The sequence below is a fragment of the Geotrypetes seraphini genome, chromosome 17, assembly GCF_902459505.1.
Source record: "Geotrypetes seraphini chromosome 17, aGeoSer1.1, whole genome shotgun sequence".
NCBI lineage: Eukaryota > Metazoa > Chordata > Amphibia > Gymnophiona > Dermophiidae > Geotrypetes > Geotrypetes seraphini.
The window spans coordinates 30,231,155-30,251,984 of NC_047100.1; the positions used below are offsets into that span (position 1 = coordinate 30,231,155).

A 20,830-nucleotide genomic window follows, 5' to 3' on the forward strand; every position below is an offset into this window, starting at 1 on the left:
CTTGTTACACAAACGAAATAAAATAAGAAAGAGAACAATTCTCGAAGAAAAATAACGCGCGAGCGGGAAGGCGAGTAACAAGGAAAATAATTTCCAACAGCCGTTGGAAACACGCGTCTTCTTAGCTCTGCGGAAACTAAGAAACTGGGGACCGCGCACCTTCGTCAGGCGGAAAGGCACTCGCACACGCGCGGTGCAGCCTAACTAGAACTTTCTAAGTTCTTAGAGTGCAATCACTCTAAAATTGTCCGTACCGGGGCTCCGTCGGTGCCGTCACCCATCAGTCAAGAATATGCTGCCTGCTTGTCCTGGGATAACAAGTAATTCCATTTATTCTGGATAGCAGCACATTTTCTCAAGAGAGAAATCCACTGCAAGGATTCCATTTCTTATAAAATCTATGTAAATCAGAGGGAAACAAAATATGATCATAGCACAAAAAGAACACAATTAGCTTAAAATGTAAACCCAGTAAAAAAATAAATTCCAAGAAATTTCAGTCGATATCTACAGTTTCAAGTATGGCTCTCATTCATTCTACTGTGAGGTCTGGCCTGTACCAAACTTGTCAGTCTGAATCTGTGCCAGACGCGCCGTTGCCCTGTATGTTTTCCTCTTCACTGCTTTCTAGTTCATCCTCTGAGCTCTGGACGGCTGGTGGAAATGGATGATTATTCTCCAAATTCACATATGTCACATTCAAGTTGATATAGTGTTCACCTTTCAGAGAGCTTAGAATGTGCTCGATGTCTGAAATGAGGTATGAAAACGTGGGACGGTTCTCTGGCCGTGGAGACCAACATGTCAGCATTATACTGTACCTAGTGGGACCAAACGGGAATATGTTACAACACCCAGAAGAAAATAGATCAATGCTTCCCAAATGTTATCCATTTTAAGTATGGAGCTCCAAATAGCAGGCTTCTCTCTCTCATCCACATCCTCCTCCTTCCCTCCCCCCTCGACTTATCCAAAGCTTGAAAGCAGAAGCAGTAGCAGCGTATCACCCTAAGAACTTGTATTGCAGTGCGAACCACATGTAAAAGATCACAGTAAGCTGAATAGGTTTCCACAAAAGGAGGGTCTGAGAATTTCAATGACTCTCAGGCCCTGTGCTGAATGCTATTATCACAGACAAGGTGTATCAGTTTTGTGTCTGTGACCACTGGCCTAGACGCACAATGTAACATACACAGAGCAATGTGTTAGCATTATAGAGAAAAGCAAAATATAGCAGCACTCGCAAAGTGTGCAGACACACCCAGCAACACTAAGACATTTTACGAATTGGAAACCACTTTCAAAAACTCTCATTTCTTTCTTTTAAGGGTAAAGAATTGATTAATTAGTGTAGAGAACGTTAGTCTTTTATATTTTATAAAGTGGATATAGCTCAAAATAATGCAGGGACTTACAGCAAATTGAAAAATATCATACATGACAGCAGATATTAAGAAATAGAGTTCTACATCTGTTAAAAGTTTTAATCATGTCATTAATCACATGATCCAAATGGAAAAGTGTTGACAAATTTATTAAATAATTATTTTTATTGTTCCTAAACAAAATGCCGGGCAAAATGGTAGAGGCTATTATAAAGAACAAAATGGCAGAACATATATACTGTATAAGCATAGATTAATGAGAGAAAGTCAAGGGAATTTTGCCTCACCAGTTATTGTGTATTTGGATTTTCAAAAGGCATTTGACAAAGTTAGAAAGTCATAGTATAGGAGGTAATGGTATGGATTAAGAGCTGGTTGAAATATGTTAAGAGTTACTGCCCCGGAAAAGGATCCAGGTGTCATTGTTGAAACCCTCAGCTCAATGTGCGGCAGCTGCTAAGAAAGCAAATCGAATGTTAGGAATTATCAGGAAAGGGATAAGACAACAAAGATGAAAATGTTGGAATGCCTATGGTCTGGCCACACCTTGAAAACTGTGTGCATTTCTTGTCACCATATCTCAAAAAAGATAGCAGAATTAGAAAAGGTACAGAGAATAATAATAATAATAACTTTATTTTTGTATACCGCCATTCCCAGAGTTCTAGGCGGTTCACAGCAATTAATTAAGATTACAAACAGTGAAAAAAAAGGGCAATGAAAATGATAAAAGGTATGAGGAGAGGCTAAAGTGGATACTGATGATGTCTACCAGCCTGAATATGACTTTACTTCAGGAATCGGCAGAACTACTTGGCTCCAGGCTTAAAAGTAAAATTTCCAATTGCAAAAGACTTTTGGGGTTTAGCAGGAAGATAATAGGCTGGAAGTAATGTCTCTGGAACTTTTTAATATCTCTATCATATATTTCTGTAAGTGATACATTTTTTAAATGTTTTCCTGACATCCTTTTTCAATGCAGCTTTTGTTCTACTAAGTCCATACAAGTCTTAAACTCTCCCAGTTTTAATTCTTAAGCATCAGTCCTAGTTGTTAACATTGCAGACTGTTCTGAAGACTGTTGAGCCACTTATATTGCTTGCCAAATGGAATCCAAGGAAATTGATTTTGGTCACTGAAGTGAAAGTATAAAATTTGGAGGCTCCTCACCCAACACGCCAAGCATCGTTGGCAAAAATTATCCTTGCTGTATTCCGGCCGTTAACTGCAGCATTTCCCCAACCAAAGTAGATCTTCCAGCAGCCAGATTAGGAGGAGCATGTCCTTCGCCTGGACTCAAAGGTATCTCTTGACACCTGGGGAAACGTCTCTTCCATTAGCCTAACAGATGCTCCCAGTCGGATCTGAGTGTTAAACCTGTTGATACATTAGACCCGACTTTAACTGGTCTGGCTGCCGTCCTCCCATTTTCCCCCCATATAGGGCCAAAAGGCAAATGAAGGAGCAACTCCCACGCTCAGAAGTCCATGTTATCCATCTTGTAAATTAAGTTAATTATGTAATTATTATGTAATTAAAAGTATGCTCAGCTTTTCTTAATGTGAGCCACTATCAACTTTAGAGGTAATGGAGGGTTATAAATGTCACAAACAATCTAATGTTATTAAAGTGACAATTAGAAAAGTGAAATTATGGTATATGGTGTTATATATCCAATAAATGTGTTTGTACTTTTCTGAAGTTACATTACATTTACAGTATTTATGGACTGTTAATATGCCCCAGAAATAATTCAATGTGATTTACAATTTAGAAGAACCTGGCAATGTCCAGGATTTACATTATTTCTCTAGGGTTCATGATACAGATATCTTGGTTTGTATTTGTGATTATGGTATATGGTTTAAAGCAGTGGTCTCCAACTCAAACCCTTTGCAGGGCCACATTTTGGATTTGTCAGTACTTGGAGGGCCGCAGAAAAAAATAGTTAATGTCTTATTAAAGAAATGACAATTTTGCATGAGGTAAAACTCTTTATAGTTTATAAAACTTTCCTTTTGGCTAAGTTTTAATAATAATATTGTAATTTATAGCTAAAGAGACATATGATCAAGAAACTTTTATTTTACTTCTGTGATTATGATAAACATACCGAGGGCCTCAAAATAGTACCTGGCGGGCCACAACTTTGAGACCACTGGTTTAGAGAGAAGATTGGCCATATCTGGTGTTATAATTTTGACATTATGGGTACGAGTGTCATTTTACCGATTTATGGGGCGACAGGTATGCAGAGAGCTTGATCAACTATCACGATGTAAGAGGTGGTCTGTGTCTTGTTTGGTTTCTGTTGGTTGTTTGTGGGAGGGGAGAGTAAGATAGTAAAGCTCCTGCCTCTGCACCCAGAGGTTGCGAGATCCAATCCCAGTGCTGTTCCTTGTGACCCTGGGCAAGTCACATAATCCTTCAGTGCCCACCGCTTTGAATGTCAGCTTTGAAATGATTAAGCCACAAAAGGGCGGTATACAAGTCCCCATTTCCTTCCCTTAATTATGCTGGTAAAGGATTCCACCATTTTGCTGCCAGGTATGGAAAGGCTGTAGAGTGAATAGTTTTATATTTACCGGGTAATTCATCTAGGATTTGGGAATGTTATTCTCATATGGGTTCCAGCGGAAAGGTGAGGGAGATTACAGCACTGATTCAAACAAAGTCCTGGGTAATGAGTTTGAACACATATGAAATAAACCATATCATGTATAAAATACATCAGTTAAAGGAGTTGTACTTACAGAGGATCAGGACAGTATTCGGGCTGGGGTAACCGTCTCCCTCGGAATAAGTAACGAGTTATATCATATGGATCCACTTCAGGGTAGGGTGATGCTCCTCGAGTCATGAGTTCCCACAATAAGACACCAAAAGACCACTAAGGAAAATGAACAAGAGAATGTAAGAGAGAAAACTAGGAGAGATAGAGAGAGAGAGAGAGTACAAAAGGAAAGCCAGGAGAAAGGAAATGGAGGGTCAAGGAAGGGAAAAGACAGGCAAGAAAATGTGAGGGAGCACAAAATATGAAAGGCCGAATGTTAAGTGATCACTGTTTGCTCTTTGATCTAAGGTACTGCAGTGAAAAATTATTTGCTAGATCCATTTATTTCCCCTTTTCAGTCAGTTAGTCAGCCTATAGCCCAAAGGGGAGTGGAGTTCCAAAAGAAACCCTTGCCTGAGGTTGCAAGTTCGATCCCAGCCTGCTCTTTGTGACTCTGGGACAGATAGGGACAATACTTCAGAGTACCTGATTACTATTCAATGTATTGTACACCACTTTCAATGGATCTCATCATGAAAAGGCAGTTAATAAATCCCAATAAATAGAGTATTTATGATCATTAAAATAAAATCTAAAGAGAGCGGGGAGGACGCGTTTTCCCTGAGCTCCGCTGTTCGCTCCCTGCTCCGGCCTCCCTGAACAAAAATCGGCGAATATTTTCCCACCGAGTGCCTTCCGTAGCTCCCCGGGGGCTCTATGGACAAATACATGCTGAGAGGCACGTCAGATATGGCCTCTAAGGTGGGCAAAAAGGACCGCGAACGCGCGAAATCGGGGCCCAGCCACGAGGACAAGATGGCGGACCCGGGTGCGGCGGCGGCAGCGGAGGGAGCGGATCTCATCGCGCGTCTCACTGAAGCAGTTGTTGCGGCGCTGGGGACGCGCCTGGACAAAGTGCAGGAGTCACTGGCTGCCTTATCCACAACAGTGGCAGAATTTAACTCTCGGGTAACTGAGGTGGAACAGCGGGTTGGAACCGCGGAGGACTCTGTTGTTGCACTACAGGCAGAGGTTCAGCAGCTGCGATGCAAGGTGGGACAGTGTGAGGAAAAACTGGAGGATATGGAAAATCGCTCCAGACGGAACAATCTGCGACTGGTGGGGGTCCCTGAATCTGTGCAGGAGGGTGACCTGCTTCCCACTTTGGAGACCTGGCTGGCGGCGGAGCTGATGAGTACGCGGGGACTGGGACCTTTGCGCATCGAAAGAGCACACCGGCTAGGTAGAAGACAGGAGGGAGCGACCAGACCGCGTGTGGTGATTCTCCGCATTTTGAACTTTGCCATTAAGGATCTTATTCTCCGAAATTATCGCCAGCGCAAGGATTTAAAATTCCAGAATCAAAGTATCCTAATCTTTCAGGATTATTCGGCACAGGTGGCGTCTCTGAGGAGAGGTTTCTCATCTGTCTGCAAGCAACTTACTGAGAAAAAGCTTCGCTTCACGCTGCAGTTTCCTGCCAAGCTTCGGGTGATCTATGATGGACAACCTCATCTCTTTGACACCAGTGCGGCGGCCAGAGCGCAAGTTCTTCAGTGGTACCCTGATCTGGGGACTGGCACCTGATGCCCTATGATACTGCTTTGGGTTTCCTCAGTTTGAATGATGTGGGGCACCTGGTGGGAGCGGGTGGTAGCCTCACTTGCACTGTTTCTTAGCACCTGTTGCGCAAGTACTCTGTTTTGGATCACCGTTTGGGAGCTCTGGGCCACTGTGTACAGTTCCTTACTATGGCTCCTTGTGGACTTCTGGACTAACGGGGTCCTGTATGCTTATGCCTCTTCTTTTGGTCTTATGATATTGTTTAGCCCCTGGGCACTTTTTGTGAGTTTAAATTGAATATCTCTGGCTTGGTGGCTGTTTTGGAGGCTGGGGAGGGGGGGGTACTTTGGGCCCATTGGTATACCCTCCTGGAGTGGTGGAAAGGTGTGTCTTGGGGGGCATGGGAGGGGGGAGGGGGTTCATGGAGTGGGGGGGGGGGGGGATTGGTTGCGGGGGGGGATTGGGAGGGTTTGTGAAGGGGGTGTTGAGGCTGTGGGTCTTGGTTTGTTGGGGGAGTTGGGTGGGAGGGGGAACTGGGGAGTTCTGGAGGGGGGGAGGGGGGAGGCTCCTGACCTGTGTGTTTGTTGTTGATTCCTGTGCGGAGGTGATGTGGAGACTGAGCTGCTGGGGGATGGGCTGGGACCCTCGGCAGCTGTTTTGTGCCCTTTTTCTCTTCTGGTATGTCTGGTTCTTTTTTCTTTCTTATGTCTGTTAAGAAGGGGTTGAGGTGTGTGTCATGGAATGTATCTGGTATCAATTCTCCTATCAAGCGAACTAAGATTTTACAGTGCCTAGCCAGAAATCAGGCTGATGTAGTGGGCCTGCAGGAGACTAAGCTCAATGAACGGGAACATGGTAAATTGTGTCAATCCTGGGTGGGGCAGTGTTACTCGGCCTCCTCCTCTAACACTAGGGCTGGGGTAGCCTTGCTGATCCGCAAATCGGTGTCTTTTCATGCATCTAGGGTTCTCTCAGATCCAGGGGGACACTATGTTATTGTCCAGGGTTCTCTTAATCAGCGCCCAGTAGTTTTGATGTCAGTGTACGCGCCCAACAGTGCACAGCGGTCCTTTTATAAGAAACTCTTGGGGGTATTATTGTCTATGTCCCACATACATGACTCTCAGAAAATCTTTCTTGGGGATTTTAATTCTATACTAGACCCGCTTTTGGATTCCTCTAGGGGACCCTCCTCCAGTAGGTCGGATAATGGGCTTGCCGCTTGGTTAGAGGCTCTGGATCTGGTGGATGTTTGGCGGATATTACACCCAGGGGAGCGGGATTTCACTCACACATCCAAAGTGCATGGTTCCTCCTCTAGAATAGACTATATTTTCCTCTCGCGATCTTTCTTTTATGCGGTTCATGCAGCGGAGATTGGAGTACTGGCTGTTTCAGATCATACTTTGGTGTGGATGGATATTGGCTCTTCGGCTGACGCTCTGGGGGGAAGGAAGCACTGGCGATTTCCGATAGCGCTTTATCTGGACCCGGACTTTAAAATTTATTTGGAGCAACAGTGGCGGGACTATGTGGAGTTTAATGGGGGCCATGCTGATAACGGAACTTTGTTTTGGGAGGCCGCTAAGGCGGTGCTCCGGGGGGCTGTGATAGCTTACTGCGCGCGACGTAAGAAAGAGCTTGCGGAAAAAATCTTGGTTCTGGAGCGCAAGGTGCGGGATAGTAGAACTCTGGTTTTGCAGAGTCCTACTCTGTCTCATAAGCATGCTTTTCAGACGGCCCAGTCAGCACTCCACGCACTTCTTCATGAGAGGGCACACAAATCCCTTTTTTATTATAAGTACCGATTACACCGTTTTGGTAACAGGCCGGGTAGAATGCTGGCCCAGATGACTAAGGCGAGGCAGGGTGCCACTTTGATTACCTCGCTTAAAGATGATGGGGGAAGGTTGGTCACGGATCAGGCTCAGATGGAACGGCTTTTTGTTGCCTTTTATAAATCTTTATATACAGCGGAAGTTGTGGGTCGAGAGGCTCAGATTCGGGCATTTTTGGACTCTTTGCCCTTACCTAAGCTGTCAACGGAAGACTCGGAGGTTTTGGCTTCTCCTATTACCCGTGAGGAGGTGCTGGATGTTCTCAAGCACCTACCTCTTTGTAAATCTCCAGGCCCGGACGGCTTTGGGGGGGAATTCTATCGTCTTCTTCAGGGATATGTGGCTGAGCCGTTACGGGGCTATTTTGAGAGTGGAGCTGAGGTGGGGCAGTTTCCTCGAGGAGCGAATCGAGCGTTGATTACTGTATTGCCTAAACCGGGAAAGGACCCCTTGCTGGTGGGCTCCTATAGACCTATTTCGCTTATTAATGTAGATTTAAAAATTTTAGCTCGAGTCCTGGCTAATCGACTGGCCAAGTTTGTTCCATCTTTGGTGGGTGCAGATCAGGTAGGTTTTGTGAGGGGGCGATTGGCAGGTCATAATGTTCGGAAGCTCCTCCTTGCTTTGGCCCATTGTGTTTCTCGGCAGCAACCAGCACTGGCTATTAGTTTTGATTCCGAAAAGGCCTTTGACAGAGTGGAGTGGGCTTTTTTATTCCCCTTGTTGCGATATTATGGGTTGGAGGGGTTCTTTATGAAAGCTCTTGGAGCCCTTTATTCTCACCCGGTGGCGGCCGTATTGGTTAATGGGGTAGCATCTCCAGACTTTGTACTCCAGCGTGGCACTCGCCAGGGCTGCCCCTTGTCCCCTCTGCTCTACATATTGTTTTTGGAGCCTTTGTTGATTTCCATTCGCAGCCACCCTCAGATAGATGGAGTGGAGCTAGGGACTTCATCTCTACGCTGTATGGCTTTCGCAGATGACATTATGGTAATGTTGACTGACCCAGTTTCAAGTCTCTCTAGTCTGCTGGAGCTGTTTCATCAGTTTGGGGTACTCTCGGGCCTCAAACTCAATGTGTCAAAATTGGAGGCGCTTCCTATCCATATTGGTATCTCGCATGCGTGGGCTGATTTCCCGCTCCGGGAAGCACCACAGCAGGTAAAATATCTGGGGGTTCTGATACCATCTTCTCTTACACGACTCTATGAGATCAATGTGAAGCCCCTACTCCGGAACACGGTGGAGCTCCTTCGCTTGTGGGGGGATTTACCAGTATCTCTTGCGGGGCGTATATTTTTGTACAATATGATGATAGTCCCTCGGTGGCTTTATCTGTTTCAAACTCTTCCGCTGTGGTTGCGAACTGGGGACTTAGCTCAGTTGTATGGGGCTCTGAGGACTTTTCTGTGGTGTGGGCGTCGACCTAGGCTTTCTCTTCGTATTTTGATGTTGCCTGAGTCACAGGGAGGCTTTGGATTGCTGGATATTCGCACCTATAATCTGGCATGTGGGACGAGACTGATTCGGGACTGGTGTATGGAGAGTTCCTCTTTTTTAATGTTTTCAGTGGATAGGGATTTTTTACATCCTATGTCTGGGTTGTTTTTACTGCATGCTCCTGCTGCCCAGTTGGATTCTGACATCAGGGGACATATTGTGTGGGCTTATATGAGACATATTTGGAAATTACTGTGTAAACATCTGGGCATACACTCTACTATCACCCCACTACTCCCGCTGGTGGGTAATTTGCATTTTAAACCGGGCATGGATAGCAAGGTGTTTCGGATTTGGCATGCACATGGAATTCGTAGACTGGGGGATGTTCTCTCCGATAGGGGCGATCTTCTTTCCTCTGCCGAATTGGGGTCGCTTTATGGGCTGGATAGGGTGGACGTTTTCGGCTACCTCCAGCTCCGACATTATGTTCTTAGCTTCTCTGGGGATCGATTGAGCGGATCGGTGGCACGAGTTCTTGGGAGGTGTTTGGCGTTGGGGGAGGATGCGGCTCCCCGTCTTCGGTATTATGTTACTGCTCTGGGTCCCCCTTTACAGACCGAACGAGCTGATTGGCTGGCAGGGGCGTGGAGTGCAGACTTGGGCTGCATAGTTCCGTCTGAATTGATTTCCAGCTGCTTTGTCTATATACGCACCATCTCCAGCAACATGTTACATAGGGAACAAGAATATAAATTCCTTCACAGAGCTTTTATTTCTCCCCACAGAGCACATCGGGCTGGTATTGCTGATCATGCGGGGTGTCCGAAATGTCCTATTAATCCTGCTTCCCTGGGGCATATGTTTTGGGAGTGCCCCTCTGTGGGAGCCTTTTGGCAGAGAGTCTGGACATATGTGTCCTCCTTGGTTCCTGGGATCCCGAAATGTACTCCCCCTGGAGCTCTGTTTTACCAGGCGGCGGAGTTTCCTGGGTGCACTGTTGGGCAGCGACAACTGCTATCTAAGGCCCTTTTGTTGGCCAAGAAAGCCATCCTGACTTTTTGGAGAGAGCCGCATGCTCCCTCTTTTTCTCGATGGCAGGGGTCCCTGTATGACTTAGCCCTTTTGGAGAGACGGGCTGCGGGCACTCGAGATGAGTGCAAGTGGTCTCGCTTTCAGGACATCTGGGAGGCATATTGGCTGACCCTTCCCCATCGTGAGCGGAGTCTCCTATTGAACTGTTAGCTTATGTTGAGGTCTTTTGTCCTCTTCAGGATTTTCTCTCTTAAGGTGCCTATTACCGTGGATTCTATTTAGGGATTCCTTTCTTTCTTTCTTTCTTTCTTTTTGGTCCTCTTCTTCTCTCTGGACCTAGTCCTCCTCACTCTTCTGTGTCTATTTTCGATCTCTCTTTGGTCCTTACTGGGAAAAAAAAATTTGTGTATGTTTGTTGTCTATTTTATATTTTCTATTCTTCATTTATGTATATCACAGGTCGGGAGTAGGGTGGGTGGGGGGGGAGGGGGGGTTGCATTTGGTGTTTCTGATGCATCACACTGTGTGTACTGGTATTGGGGCGTTCAGTTCTGTTTTGGGGGGCTTTAGAGGGTGTTATATGGAAAATTGTATTGAGCACATCCTGTGTTGGAGCATTTGATCTTCTGTGAGATGTCGTATTTTGCTCTGTATGTACCCGCTAGGGTGCTTTTCGCTGGAATGCAGACTGTTCCTGCACAATGCTCTGTTTTGTGTATGCTGGTTTGCTCAATAAAGAAACATTATAATAAAAAAATAAAAAATAAAATCTAAGTGGTGAGGGAAAATGAACTACAGAAGGACACCAGTGATGAAGGAATACTAGCCAGAGGAGTAGAACAAAAGGAGCAAGTTTTTGAAGGCCAGATCAACACAGCAAGCAGATTATTTTAACCAAAGTTTCTCAACTATCCACCCAATATTCAGCCCATGGCTCAAGTGTCTGAACTGTTGACATCCTAGTGCTGCTCTCAACGGTCATCCAATTTAGCTGTCCTAAATTTATGCAAATACTAAGACAATTAGCAGACTGAAGATTGCCCCGTCCCTAGCCTACCACTAACCTTGCAAGTTAAGGAATGGCTGCTTAGTGGAACCCTGGAAAAGCTAGTTAAATGGTCAGGAGCCTCAGATGGTATATTGCCCATCACACAAGCATATACAACATAGTTACATTAGGCCACTTCTACACACAACTGCCATTTCTCAGCCAGCAATTAAAACCAACATCAGTGCTGACTGCAGTTACTGGATTTTGCTCTTTTTAAACTGGTTCTACAGTCAGAGGAACCTCAACAGATAGCCACTCAGACAGCTAAACGTAAAGAAAAGACTTTAATTGTATTTACAAGCATGTAAAAGCTGTGCCTTCATAGGTGGATACACTGGCTCTGGCCTCAAGGAAAGATTCCAAGGTAAAACTTGGTCTACCTGAATTAGGGAAGGCTGAAGGGTTGCTTGTTTTCCCTGGATCTCAAAAGCTCTTATTTGACTGCCTGAGCCACATCCTCCCTTCTCTGAACTGCAAGATTTAATATTGCTCTGTGAGAAAGGGTTGTTAAGGGGAATTGATAACCTCCTACACACTTTATCACATACCTTCTCCCTCAGCTCAGCCATGCTCTGTTAAGTTCCTGCATTAATTCAAATGTTGGATTCCTTATAACAGGCCAGTCACTTGAGGGACCAATGGTCCATTTCCCATCTAAACGGATCAGAATGTTCTTAAGAACATAAGAATTTCCATACTGGGATAAACCGAAGGTCCATCAAGCCCAGTATTCTGTTTCCAACAGTGGCCAACCCAGGTCCCAAGCAGTAAAACAGACCCTATGCTGCTTATCCAATGAATAAGCAGTGAATTTCCCCAAGCCATCTCAATAGCGGCCTATGGACTTCTCTTTTAGGAAATTATGCAAACCTTTTTTAAACTCTGCTAAGCTACACCACATTCTCTGGCAACGAATTCCAGAGTTTAATTATATGTTGTGTGAAGAAATAATTTCTCCAGTTTGTTTTAAATCTACTACTTAATAGCTTCATCGCAAGCCCCTAGTCTTAATATTTTTGAAAAGAGTAAACAAGCAATTCGCATCTAACCTAACGAGTCTACTCATTATTTTATAGACTTCGATCATATCACCCCTGAGCCGTCTCTTCTCTAGGGCCTTAAATCCTGGGTAATCCCAACCAAGACAACCAGGTAGGGAAGGCAAGGCAAAACGGACTTGTCCCATTGTGGGTTTAATGAAGACCTCTGGTCTCCAAGTACACAAGATAAAGTTACTGTCTTTTCATAATCCTTTTGAAATCAGGTTAGTATTCTCCTCCGAATAAGAGTTTAGACACTTCCAGAATGCAGTTTCATCCACTTAATCTGAAGCGGAAAGATCTGTACCTCTGAGTGGGAAGCATCCATGAAATTACAGGAATGCAGATTCACATCCATTACATCTTTGCCCCGTCAGAGCAGTCTCTCGCAAAATGTCCTTTTTCTCTATAGCTGACATTGGGTGATGGGTCCTACTAACTCTCCACTTTTCCACTCTGCTTAACTGGGCTCAAGAGTAGTTGCTTTTCTATTAAATTTTCAGGTCCAGTCTTGGCCAACTGTTTTCCCATACTCAGGGAACTTCCTTGGAGGTTTCTGGAACAAGTTGAGCTTAGTGGAAAACTTTTATCACCTTCACTATACTCTCGAGAGTCAGTTTGGAATGATCGAGTCCAATCCTCAAGGAGAATAATATTGGCTGTCTCTGCTCCTGTCTTTCCTCCCAGCTGTAGACATTTCCAGGTGATTCCTTAATTCAATGGGAAAAAAAAGGGTTGGGATGCTCTTTTGCAAAGAGAGCCCCTTTTCTGAACAGTTGCCAATATGCTTCCTGCATTCACCCTGCCTGCTCCAAGATGGTGGCCTTAGTCTCTACATTAGTGGCCCAGCCTTTGGAACACGGCTTTCCTTTAAACATAGTCTATTTTGCCTCCAGCCAGCCACGTGAGCAGTTCTCTCAAAGTTCACTAAGAAATTATCTGGATCATTCTTGAGGATGAGCAGCTTCGCATGGGGTACTGACCTTTTCAGTATATGGGACATCTGAGCCAAAGAACTTTGTGGAGCTTGATATGAATTGCTGTTTCTCTTGCTACATGAACTGTTGCAAGTCCTTCATGATGTGAGGAGGGTGAAATTGACAGAATTGTGTCTCCAGATAGCCTAGATATTTCACAGTTTTTGGAATCGTCAAAAGATATAGTTGCTAAATGTGCTACTTTAATAGTTGTGTTAAAAACTGAAATTGAGAAGCAGGCTATTCTAAAATTGTATTTTGAAAAGAAACAGGTTTTGTTTTGCGATCAGAACGTGAATGTGGTTCCTGATGTCTCCAGGCAAACCCAGTATAGAAGGTGGTTCCTCCAGATGAAGCCTAAGGCCTTGGCTGTAGGAGCTACCTTCTTCTTAAAATTTCCCTGCAAGTGTTTGATAACCTATGCAAGTGACAAATATGTGTTTATGGATCCCTTTCAATTAGAGGAATTTCTTAAAGATAAATATCTACTGAAATAATTATAACAAGTCTTTCTTTTTGGCTGAGGGTAACTAGTGACAAATGGAAAAGATGGCCAATATGCCCGACCTTGATGGGAAATTGATTGTTTGATTTGGTTTTATATTTTTTCTTTGTTGGTGTTTACTGAGCGGTTCCTATAATGTGGACTATTATCATTGAAAAAGAGATATTTTTATTTTATTCTCTTCTTGTGGGTTTGTTTTTTTCCCCGTAAGGTTGGATATTCTTGTATCTTGTTATATATATTGTATGTAACAAAGGTTAAATAAAGAATTTTTTTTAAATTCCTAGTATCCACCATCTCCTTCGAAGTAATCCCTTTGAGAATGTATACAGCAATTCCAGCATTTTTCCCATGAGTCCATGCATCTTGGGCAAGTGCCTTGAGAACCTCCTGCGATTCTGCTTGGATCTCTTCAGTAGTGGCGCCCTTTCAGTCATAATTTCATTTTGGGAAATAGGAAAAAATCACAGGGGGCAAGGTCAGGCGAATAGAGAGGGTACATAATCACTTTAATGTTTCTGGAAGTCAGGAATTGTCGAACAACGAGTGATGTGTGAGCGGCCTTCTGTTCACCGTTTAGCAGTCTTGGCACAAATTTCACAGCAATTTGTCTCATGTTCAATTTGTCCGGCAAAATTTGTTGAACTGTCCCTTATGACTGTCCTACTGTCTCACAAACATTGTGGATAGTTTGCAAGGATAGTCTCACAAACTTTTGCTATGGTTTCTGGTGTTGTGCTTGTTGAGAACAGTCATCCAGAATGGTCATCGTCGTGGACAGATGGTTTGTCCATCCTTGAAGCATTTCTACCAAAAAAAGGTTTTACTTTGGCACATGGCATTATCTCCAAAGGCTACCTGGAGCATACGATGGGTTTCTGTAGCAGTTTTTATAGTTTGAAACAAAATTTGATGCAGATTCTTTGCTCAGTAAAATCTGCCATATCGAAATCCCCCGAGTCATTAAAACACAACCTTACAAAATTGCACAGAACAAAACAACGCGACCACTTAGCTGCACGCCCGTTGGCACACTGATTCACAAAGCATACTGCTAGGGCATACTAAATCCAGTTCACACGCTCTGTTCACATTCCACAAACTTTTGGGTATTATAACAAAAAGACTTACCTGTTTGGCTCTGACTACACTTCTGTTCCTTCTCTGGGGTAGGGCTATATGTGCCATACTAATGTGCAGTTCTGAGGCCCCGTGGCCTGAAGGTTGTGAACTTTGCCGTCTTTAAAATGGGACACACAGATCCTACTATCAGAACTATATGTAGCAATGTGGGTGTGGAACTTTCATATGCACATGAAGAAGCTTATATAGGGAGGAGAAAAGCACTTGAAAAGGTCTAAACAGAGGATCACAACACATGAAGGTCACTTAACCTGCCCATCATTCTTGAAGTTTAGTTTAATTTACAGTGGTACCTTGGTTTGCGAGCATAATTCGTTCCAGAAGTCGGGTCTAGACGCATGCCCAGGCCTTCTACAGATGGGATCGCAGACCTGCAGATGGGGGTGTTCCTCCAATCGCATATTTGAGTTTAGAGAATTCATCCGACCTGTCCGATCGGGCCCAATCAGGCAGATTCGTGAATCTAGCCCTTAATCCTCCAGTGCCCACCACTTTGAATGCCAGCTTTCAAATGTGGTATACAAATCCCCATTGCCTTTCCCTTAGCACCACTGTTAGGTTTTGAGCATCCAGGCCTCAGAGAGTGAATCATGCTGAAGACATAGAAACATGATGGCAGATAAAGGCCACATGGCCCATCCACAGTAACCATTATCTCTTTCTCTCTCTGAGATCTCCCTCTTGCCTATCCCAGGCCCATTTGAATTCAGACATAGACAAAGGCCAAATGGCCCATCCAATCTGCCCATCTGAAGCAACTAGACTCAGTTGAAAGTAAACTAAACACTTGCTGGATAAATTAAGTATTCAGTAATAATCTTCCTTCAGCCAAAAGACAAATATAAACTTTTCTTGTTACCTTTAACCTCTGACAGTGCCCCACAGACTCAGTGCACACTAGTCTTCGTCTTCAAGCTTAAGCAAAACCAGGCCTGACTCTGGTCTGGCCTCAGAGATTAAGATTTCACAAAGTTCTGAGGTAAAACTTGAAAGATGCTTCTGCTACATACAGATATGTGGTGAAGGCATCTGCGAGAGAGCTGCTCTTGTCTTCTCTGGATCTCCCTGTGCACAGGATTTTTATTTGGTTGCCTTCGACAAGGCAACCATAGAATTGGATAGAGGGAGTGCACTAGATATGTTGTATTTAGATTTTAGCAGTGTTCCACACAGGCTTCTAATAAATAAACTGAGTGCCCTCGGAATGGGCCCCAAAGTAATCGACAGGGTCGGGAACTGGTTGAGTGGAAGGTGACAGAGGGTAGTGGTCAATGGAGATTGCTCAAAGGAAAAGGATGTTACCAGTAGTACGCCTTAATGTTCTTGGGTTTGTTAACATTTTTGTAAGCGATATTGCTAAAGGGCTGTCAGGTAAGATTTGCCTCTTTGCAGATGATACCAAAATCTGCAATAGAGTAGACACCCCTGATGGTGTAAATAACACGAGGAAGGACCTAGCAGATTTTGATGAATGGTCTGAAATTTGGCAGCTAAGATTTAATATTATGAAATGCAAGGCCATGTGTTTGGGATGCAAAAACCTGAGAGAACCCAACAGTTTAGGGGGTGAAAAACTTTGGTGCACAAAAGAGGACCAGGACTTGGGTATGATACTATGTAATGATCTTAAGGTGGCCAAATACGTTGAAAGCTAGAAAGATGCTTGGGTGCATAGGGAAAGGAATGGCCAATCAGAAAAAGGAGGTATTGACACTGGTGATTTCTCATTTAGAATATCGTATACAATTCTGGAGACTGCACCTTCGAAAAGATATAAACAGGATGGAATCTATACAGAGGAAGGCTACTATAATGGTCAGTGGTCTTCGTCATAAGGCACATGGGGACAGACTTAAAGATCTCAATAGGAATGGCGGGAGAAGGGAGATATGATAGAGATGTTTAAGTACCTACACGGCATAAATGTGCATGAGGTGAGTTTCTTTCATCTGAAAGGAAGCTCCAAAGTGAGAGAGCATGGGATAGGCTCAGGAGTAATCTAAGAAAAAACTTTTTTACAGAAAAGGTGGTAGATACATGGAATAGTCTCCCGGTAGAGACAAAGACTGTGTCTGAGTTCAAGAAAGCGTGGGACAGGCACATGGGATCTCTTAGTTAGGCCAATTTGGCTTTTATCTTCCGTCATGTTTCTATTTAAGTAATACCCTTTCTATTCTGCATTTCAGGATTTAAGGTGGCTTCATCACATTGAAGTAATTTCTTTTAAAATGGCATTTATATCCTTCTTTTTTTTTTTTTACAATAGAGCTTCGGAATGGTTACAATTAAAAACAAAAATAAGCACAAAATAAAATGAATAAACTTTTCTTGTTCCCTTTCATGAACAATCATGTTTATATCATGTAAATGATTTGTTACCTAATTTGTATTCAAACCCAACAATTACTACATGATGTAAACACACTATGGTGTATGTTTCATGAAGCACAGTAGGAAATGGATGCAGCAAATACGAAAGCAGGACCTCTGCACATACCCTATGTCATATCATATAAACAATGTTACCACGCTGCTCCCAACGCTTATAGGAACTCTACAAGTGTCAGGAACAGTGCGGAGAATTCAGTGCTAATAACTGCTATCACGGTTTAGTCAAAGGGGGAGGAGGAGTAATTTCAATTTGTTTACTGATCTAGTCCTTACAACCTAAGAAATACCCGTCATCAAATCAGATAGGTGTCAAGAAGAGGTGTGTGGATAATTCAACTTCCTTGGATCCAACAATTAATTCTGTATTGCAGTACTTTTTATCAGCTGTTCTAACTTAATCTGAAAGCACCAAGAATGGCTTATTTTCTATTTTCCAATATTATTCTTTCAAGACAAACAGGAGCACCAACTCTGTCCTGAAGTGTGATATGTGCCTCATTCACATTATGAAAGGCCCAAACTCACCACATCTGACTTGGTGGTGAATTTCTGAGTTTGCAAACTTTCAACGGCCATCCATTTCACTGGAAGTTTTGCTTTTTTGTGGCGTCGGATGCTATAATATTCTTTATCAAAGACATCTCGTGCCAGGCCAAAATCTGCCACTTTTACAGTGAAGGACTCATCCAACCTACAGCATAGGAGCAATGGGGTTAGAAATATACAGGCCATATGCACATGAAGAAGCTTATATAGGGAGGAGAAGTGTTACAGAAAAGCACTTGAAAAGGACTAAACAGAGGATCACAACACATGAAGGTCACTTAATCTGCCCATCATTCTTGAAGGAGAAATTAGGTTCTTACCTGCTAATTTACTTTCTTTTAGCTTCTCCAGACCAGTAGAGGTTAATCTTTACGAATGGGTATATATCCAATCATGACCAGCAGGTGGAGACTGAAAACAAAACTGTGGGACAGTATATAATATACTCCCTTCTCTATTTACATCAGTCTGCCGAATAGCCAAGCAGAACTAAGAACTGGAAAACAGAAAGAAAACAATACTCCGAACAGGAGTAACAAATAACATACCCAAATGCTGTTGGAAAATGCAGAGGAGAAATACCAGAAGGAAAATGTCCCCACAGCTCGCCAGCTAAGCCAGCCGAGCCACAGCCGCTGTTCTTTAATTCTCCCCGGCCCTAGAAAAATACTAGAACCCGCAGCAAAAAACAAAAACTGCCCGCGAAACAGCCCCAAGCACAACAACAACAGACAGGGTGGGGACCTCTACTGGTCTGGAGAAGCTAAAAGAAAGTAAATTAGCAGGTAAGAACCTAATTTCTCCTTCTTTAGCACTCTCCAGACCAGTAGAGGTTAATCTTTACGAATGGGACGTACCAAAGCAGTCCCTCACACGGGCGGGACCCCCCGAAGGGCCGACACCAGAACACACACACCGAACACCGCGTCCTGACGCGCCAGAACATCTACCCGAAAGAGTCTGACAAAGGAATACAAGGAAGACCAAACCACAGCCGTACAAATGTCCACTGGAGGCACGAGCGACGACTCAGCCCAAGAAGCCGCCTGACCCCGAGTAGAATGAGCTTTGAGAAACTCCGGAACGGGCTGCTGCCCCAGAAGAGAAGCGGAAGCAAAAGTCTCCTTGATCTAGCATGCACTAGTAGCCCTAGAACCGCCAACCCCCCTAAGAGGACCAGTCAGAAGGACAAAGAGATGATTTTATTTCCTGATCTCCTGGGTCCGGTGCACATAAGAGCGAAGGACCCGACCAACATCCAACATGCTCAGCTGACTTTGCTCAGAAGAGCCCTCCCAACTACCCAAGACCAGGAGGACCACAGAGTGATTGACATGAAAAGGAAAAACTACTATTGGCAGAAAAGGAAGGAGCAGGCCGCAAGACAACCTGCTCCCTAGAAAACTCCAAGAAGGGAGCCCTACAAGAGAAAGCATGTAGCTCAGAAACACACCTAGCGGAAGAAATGTCCACCAAAAAGACCGTCTTCAGAGGAAGGTCCTTCAAAGAGCAGCCGCCCAACGGTTCGAAGGGCGGGTGCATCAGAATAGAGAGAACCAGACTGAGATTCCAAGAGGGAATAGAGGACCGCACGGGAGGCCTGAGCACCTTGGCCGCCCGCAAAAAGCGAATCACATCAGGAATGGCTGTCAAACGCTGACCCGTCACAAACCCCCGAAAGGCTGACAAGGCCACAAGCTGAACCCGGAGAGAAGCCGAAGCCAGGCCTCTATCCATGCCATCTTGCAAGAACTCTAAGAAGTTAGGCACAGAAACGCGAAGAGAGACCACTCCCCGCACCTGGCACCACCCCTCAAAGAAGTGCCAAATCCACACAGAAGCCTGAGAGGTAGAAAGCCTCCAGGACCCCAAGAGCGTAGAAATCACCCTATCTGAATACCCCTTCTTACCAAGGCGACCCCTTTCAAAAGCCAAGCCGTAAGACAGAAGGGAGACGGGTCAAACATGGGAATGGGACCCTGCGTCAGAAGGTCGTCCAAGGGAGGCAGAGGAAGAGGATCCGCCACCAGAGTGTCACCAGATCTGCGTATCACGGATGTCGAGGCCAAGCTGGAGCCACCAGAACCAACAGACCCGGATGGCGAACAATGCGGAGAAGAACTCTGCCCACTAATGGCCACGGAGGGAACCTGCACAACCGCCCCTCTGTTGGCCATGGTTGAACCAGAGCATCCAGACCCTCGGCCAGTCCATCCCTGCGACGACTGAAGAAGCGGAACACCTTGGCCTTGCCACTCGTGGCCGACAGGTCCATCAGAGGTCCATCAGGGACTGACCCCAAGCCGGCATTATCAACTGAAGAGTCACAGGGCTGAGACACCACTCTCTGTGATCTAAGATGTGACTGAGGAAGTTCGCCTGAACAACCTCTACCCCAGCCATGTGAGAGGCCGAGAGGTCCAGAAGGCGTGACTCCGCCCCAAAACATGAGCCGAGCCGCCTCCTCCGCCACCTGAGCGCTCTTGGTGCCTCAACGATTGACATAAGCCACCACTGTGGCATTGTCAGACCGGACTCTGACCGACTTGCCCCTCAAGCGGGAGCGGAAGGCTAATAGCGCCAGAGGGACGGCTCTGGTCTCCAACATGTTGATTGACCAGGATGCTTCCTCCATGGACCAGGTGCCCCTAGACACTGAGCCCCCCCAACCGAGGAGATTGGCAACCGAGAGAAGCACCGTCCACTGCGATAGGTCCAGACTCATCCTCTGGACCAGATGAGAGGTCTGGAGCCACCAAAGAAGACTGCAGCGCGTCAAGCCTCACAGAGGGACAGGGACCTCCAAACTGAGCCACTGGGGTGACCATCTACGGAGCCGAGCATACTGAAGAGACATGTGGGCCCACCACACAACATCCAGGAACGCTGCCATCGACCCCAAGACTTGGAGGAAATCCTGCGCCCAAGGACACCGGGACGCCAAAAGAAGGCGAATCTGAGATTGCAATCTGCTTACCCGGGCCTCTGGAAGGAAGACCTTCCCCAAGGAGGTGTCGAACAGAACTCCAAGGTACTCCAGATACTGAGCGGGGACCAACCGACTCTTGGAAAGGTTGACCACCCAGCCCAGCGACCAGAGAAACTCAACCACCCGAGCCGTAACTCGGGCGCTCTCCTGCAAC

General features: G+C 45.1%; 1 protein-coding gene across 5 annotated transcripts in view; it reads right to left on the reverse strand.

Annotated features, from left to right (window-relative positions):
* Window positions 1-252: 252 nt before the first annotated feature.
* Window positions 253-20,830, reverse strand: part of MST1R (macrophage stimulating 1 receptor) — a 112,305-nt gene continuing 91,727 nt past the window's right edge. For 4 of the 5 annotated variants that reach the window (XM_033926707.1, XM_033926710.1, XM_033926708.1 and 1 more), the window contains exons 19-21: window positions 17,667-17,832; window positions 4,139-4,275; window positions 253-821 (exon numbers count right to left, since the gene is read on the reverse strand). In XM_033926707.1, the coding sequence (XP_033782598.1) occupies window positions 569-821; window positions 4,139-4,275; window positions 17,667-17,832 (556 nt within the window). In that variant the 3' untranslated portion in view covers window positions 253-568. The remainder of the gene's footprint in view (window positions 822-4,138; window positions 4,276-17,666; window positions 17,833-20,830) is intronic. The other variant, XR_004537408.1, reaches the window with a different exon arrangement.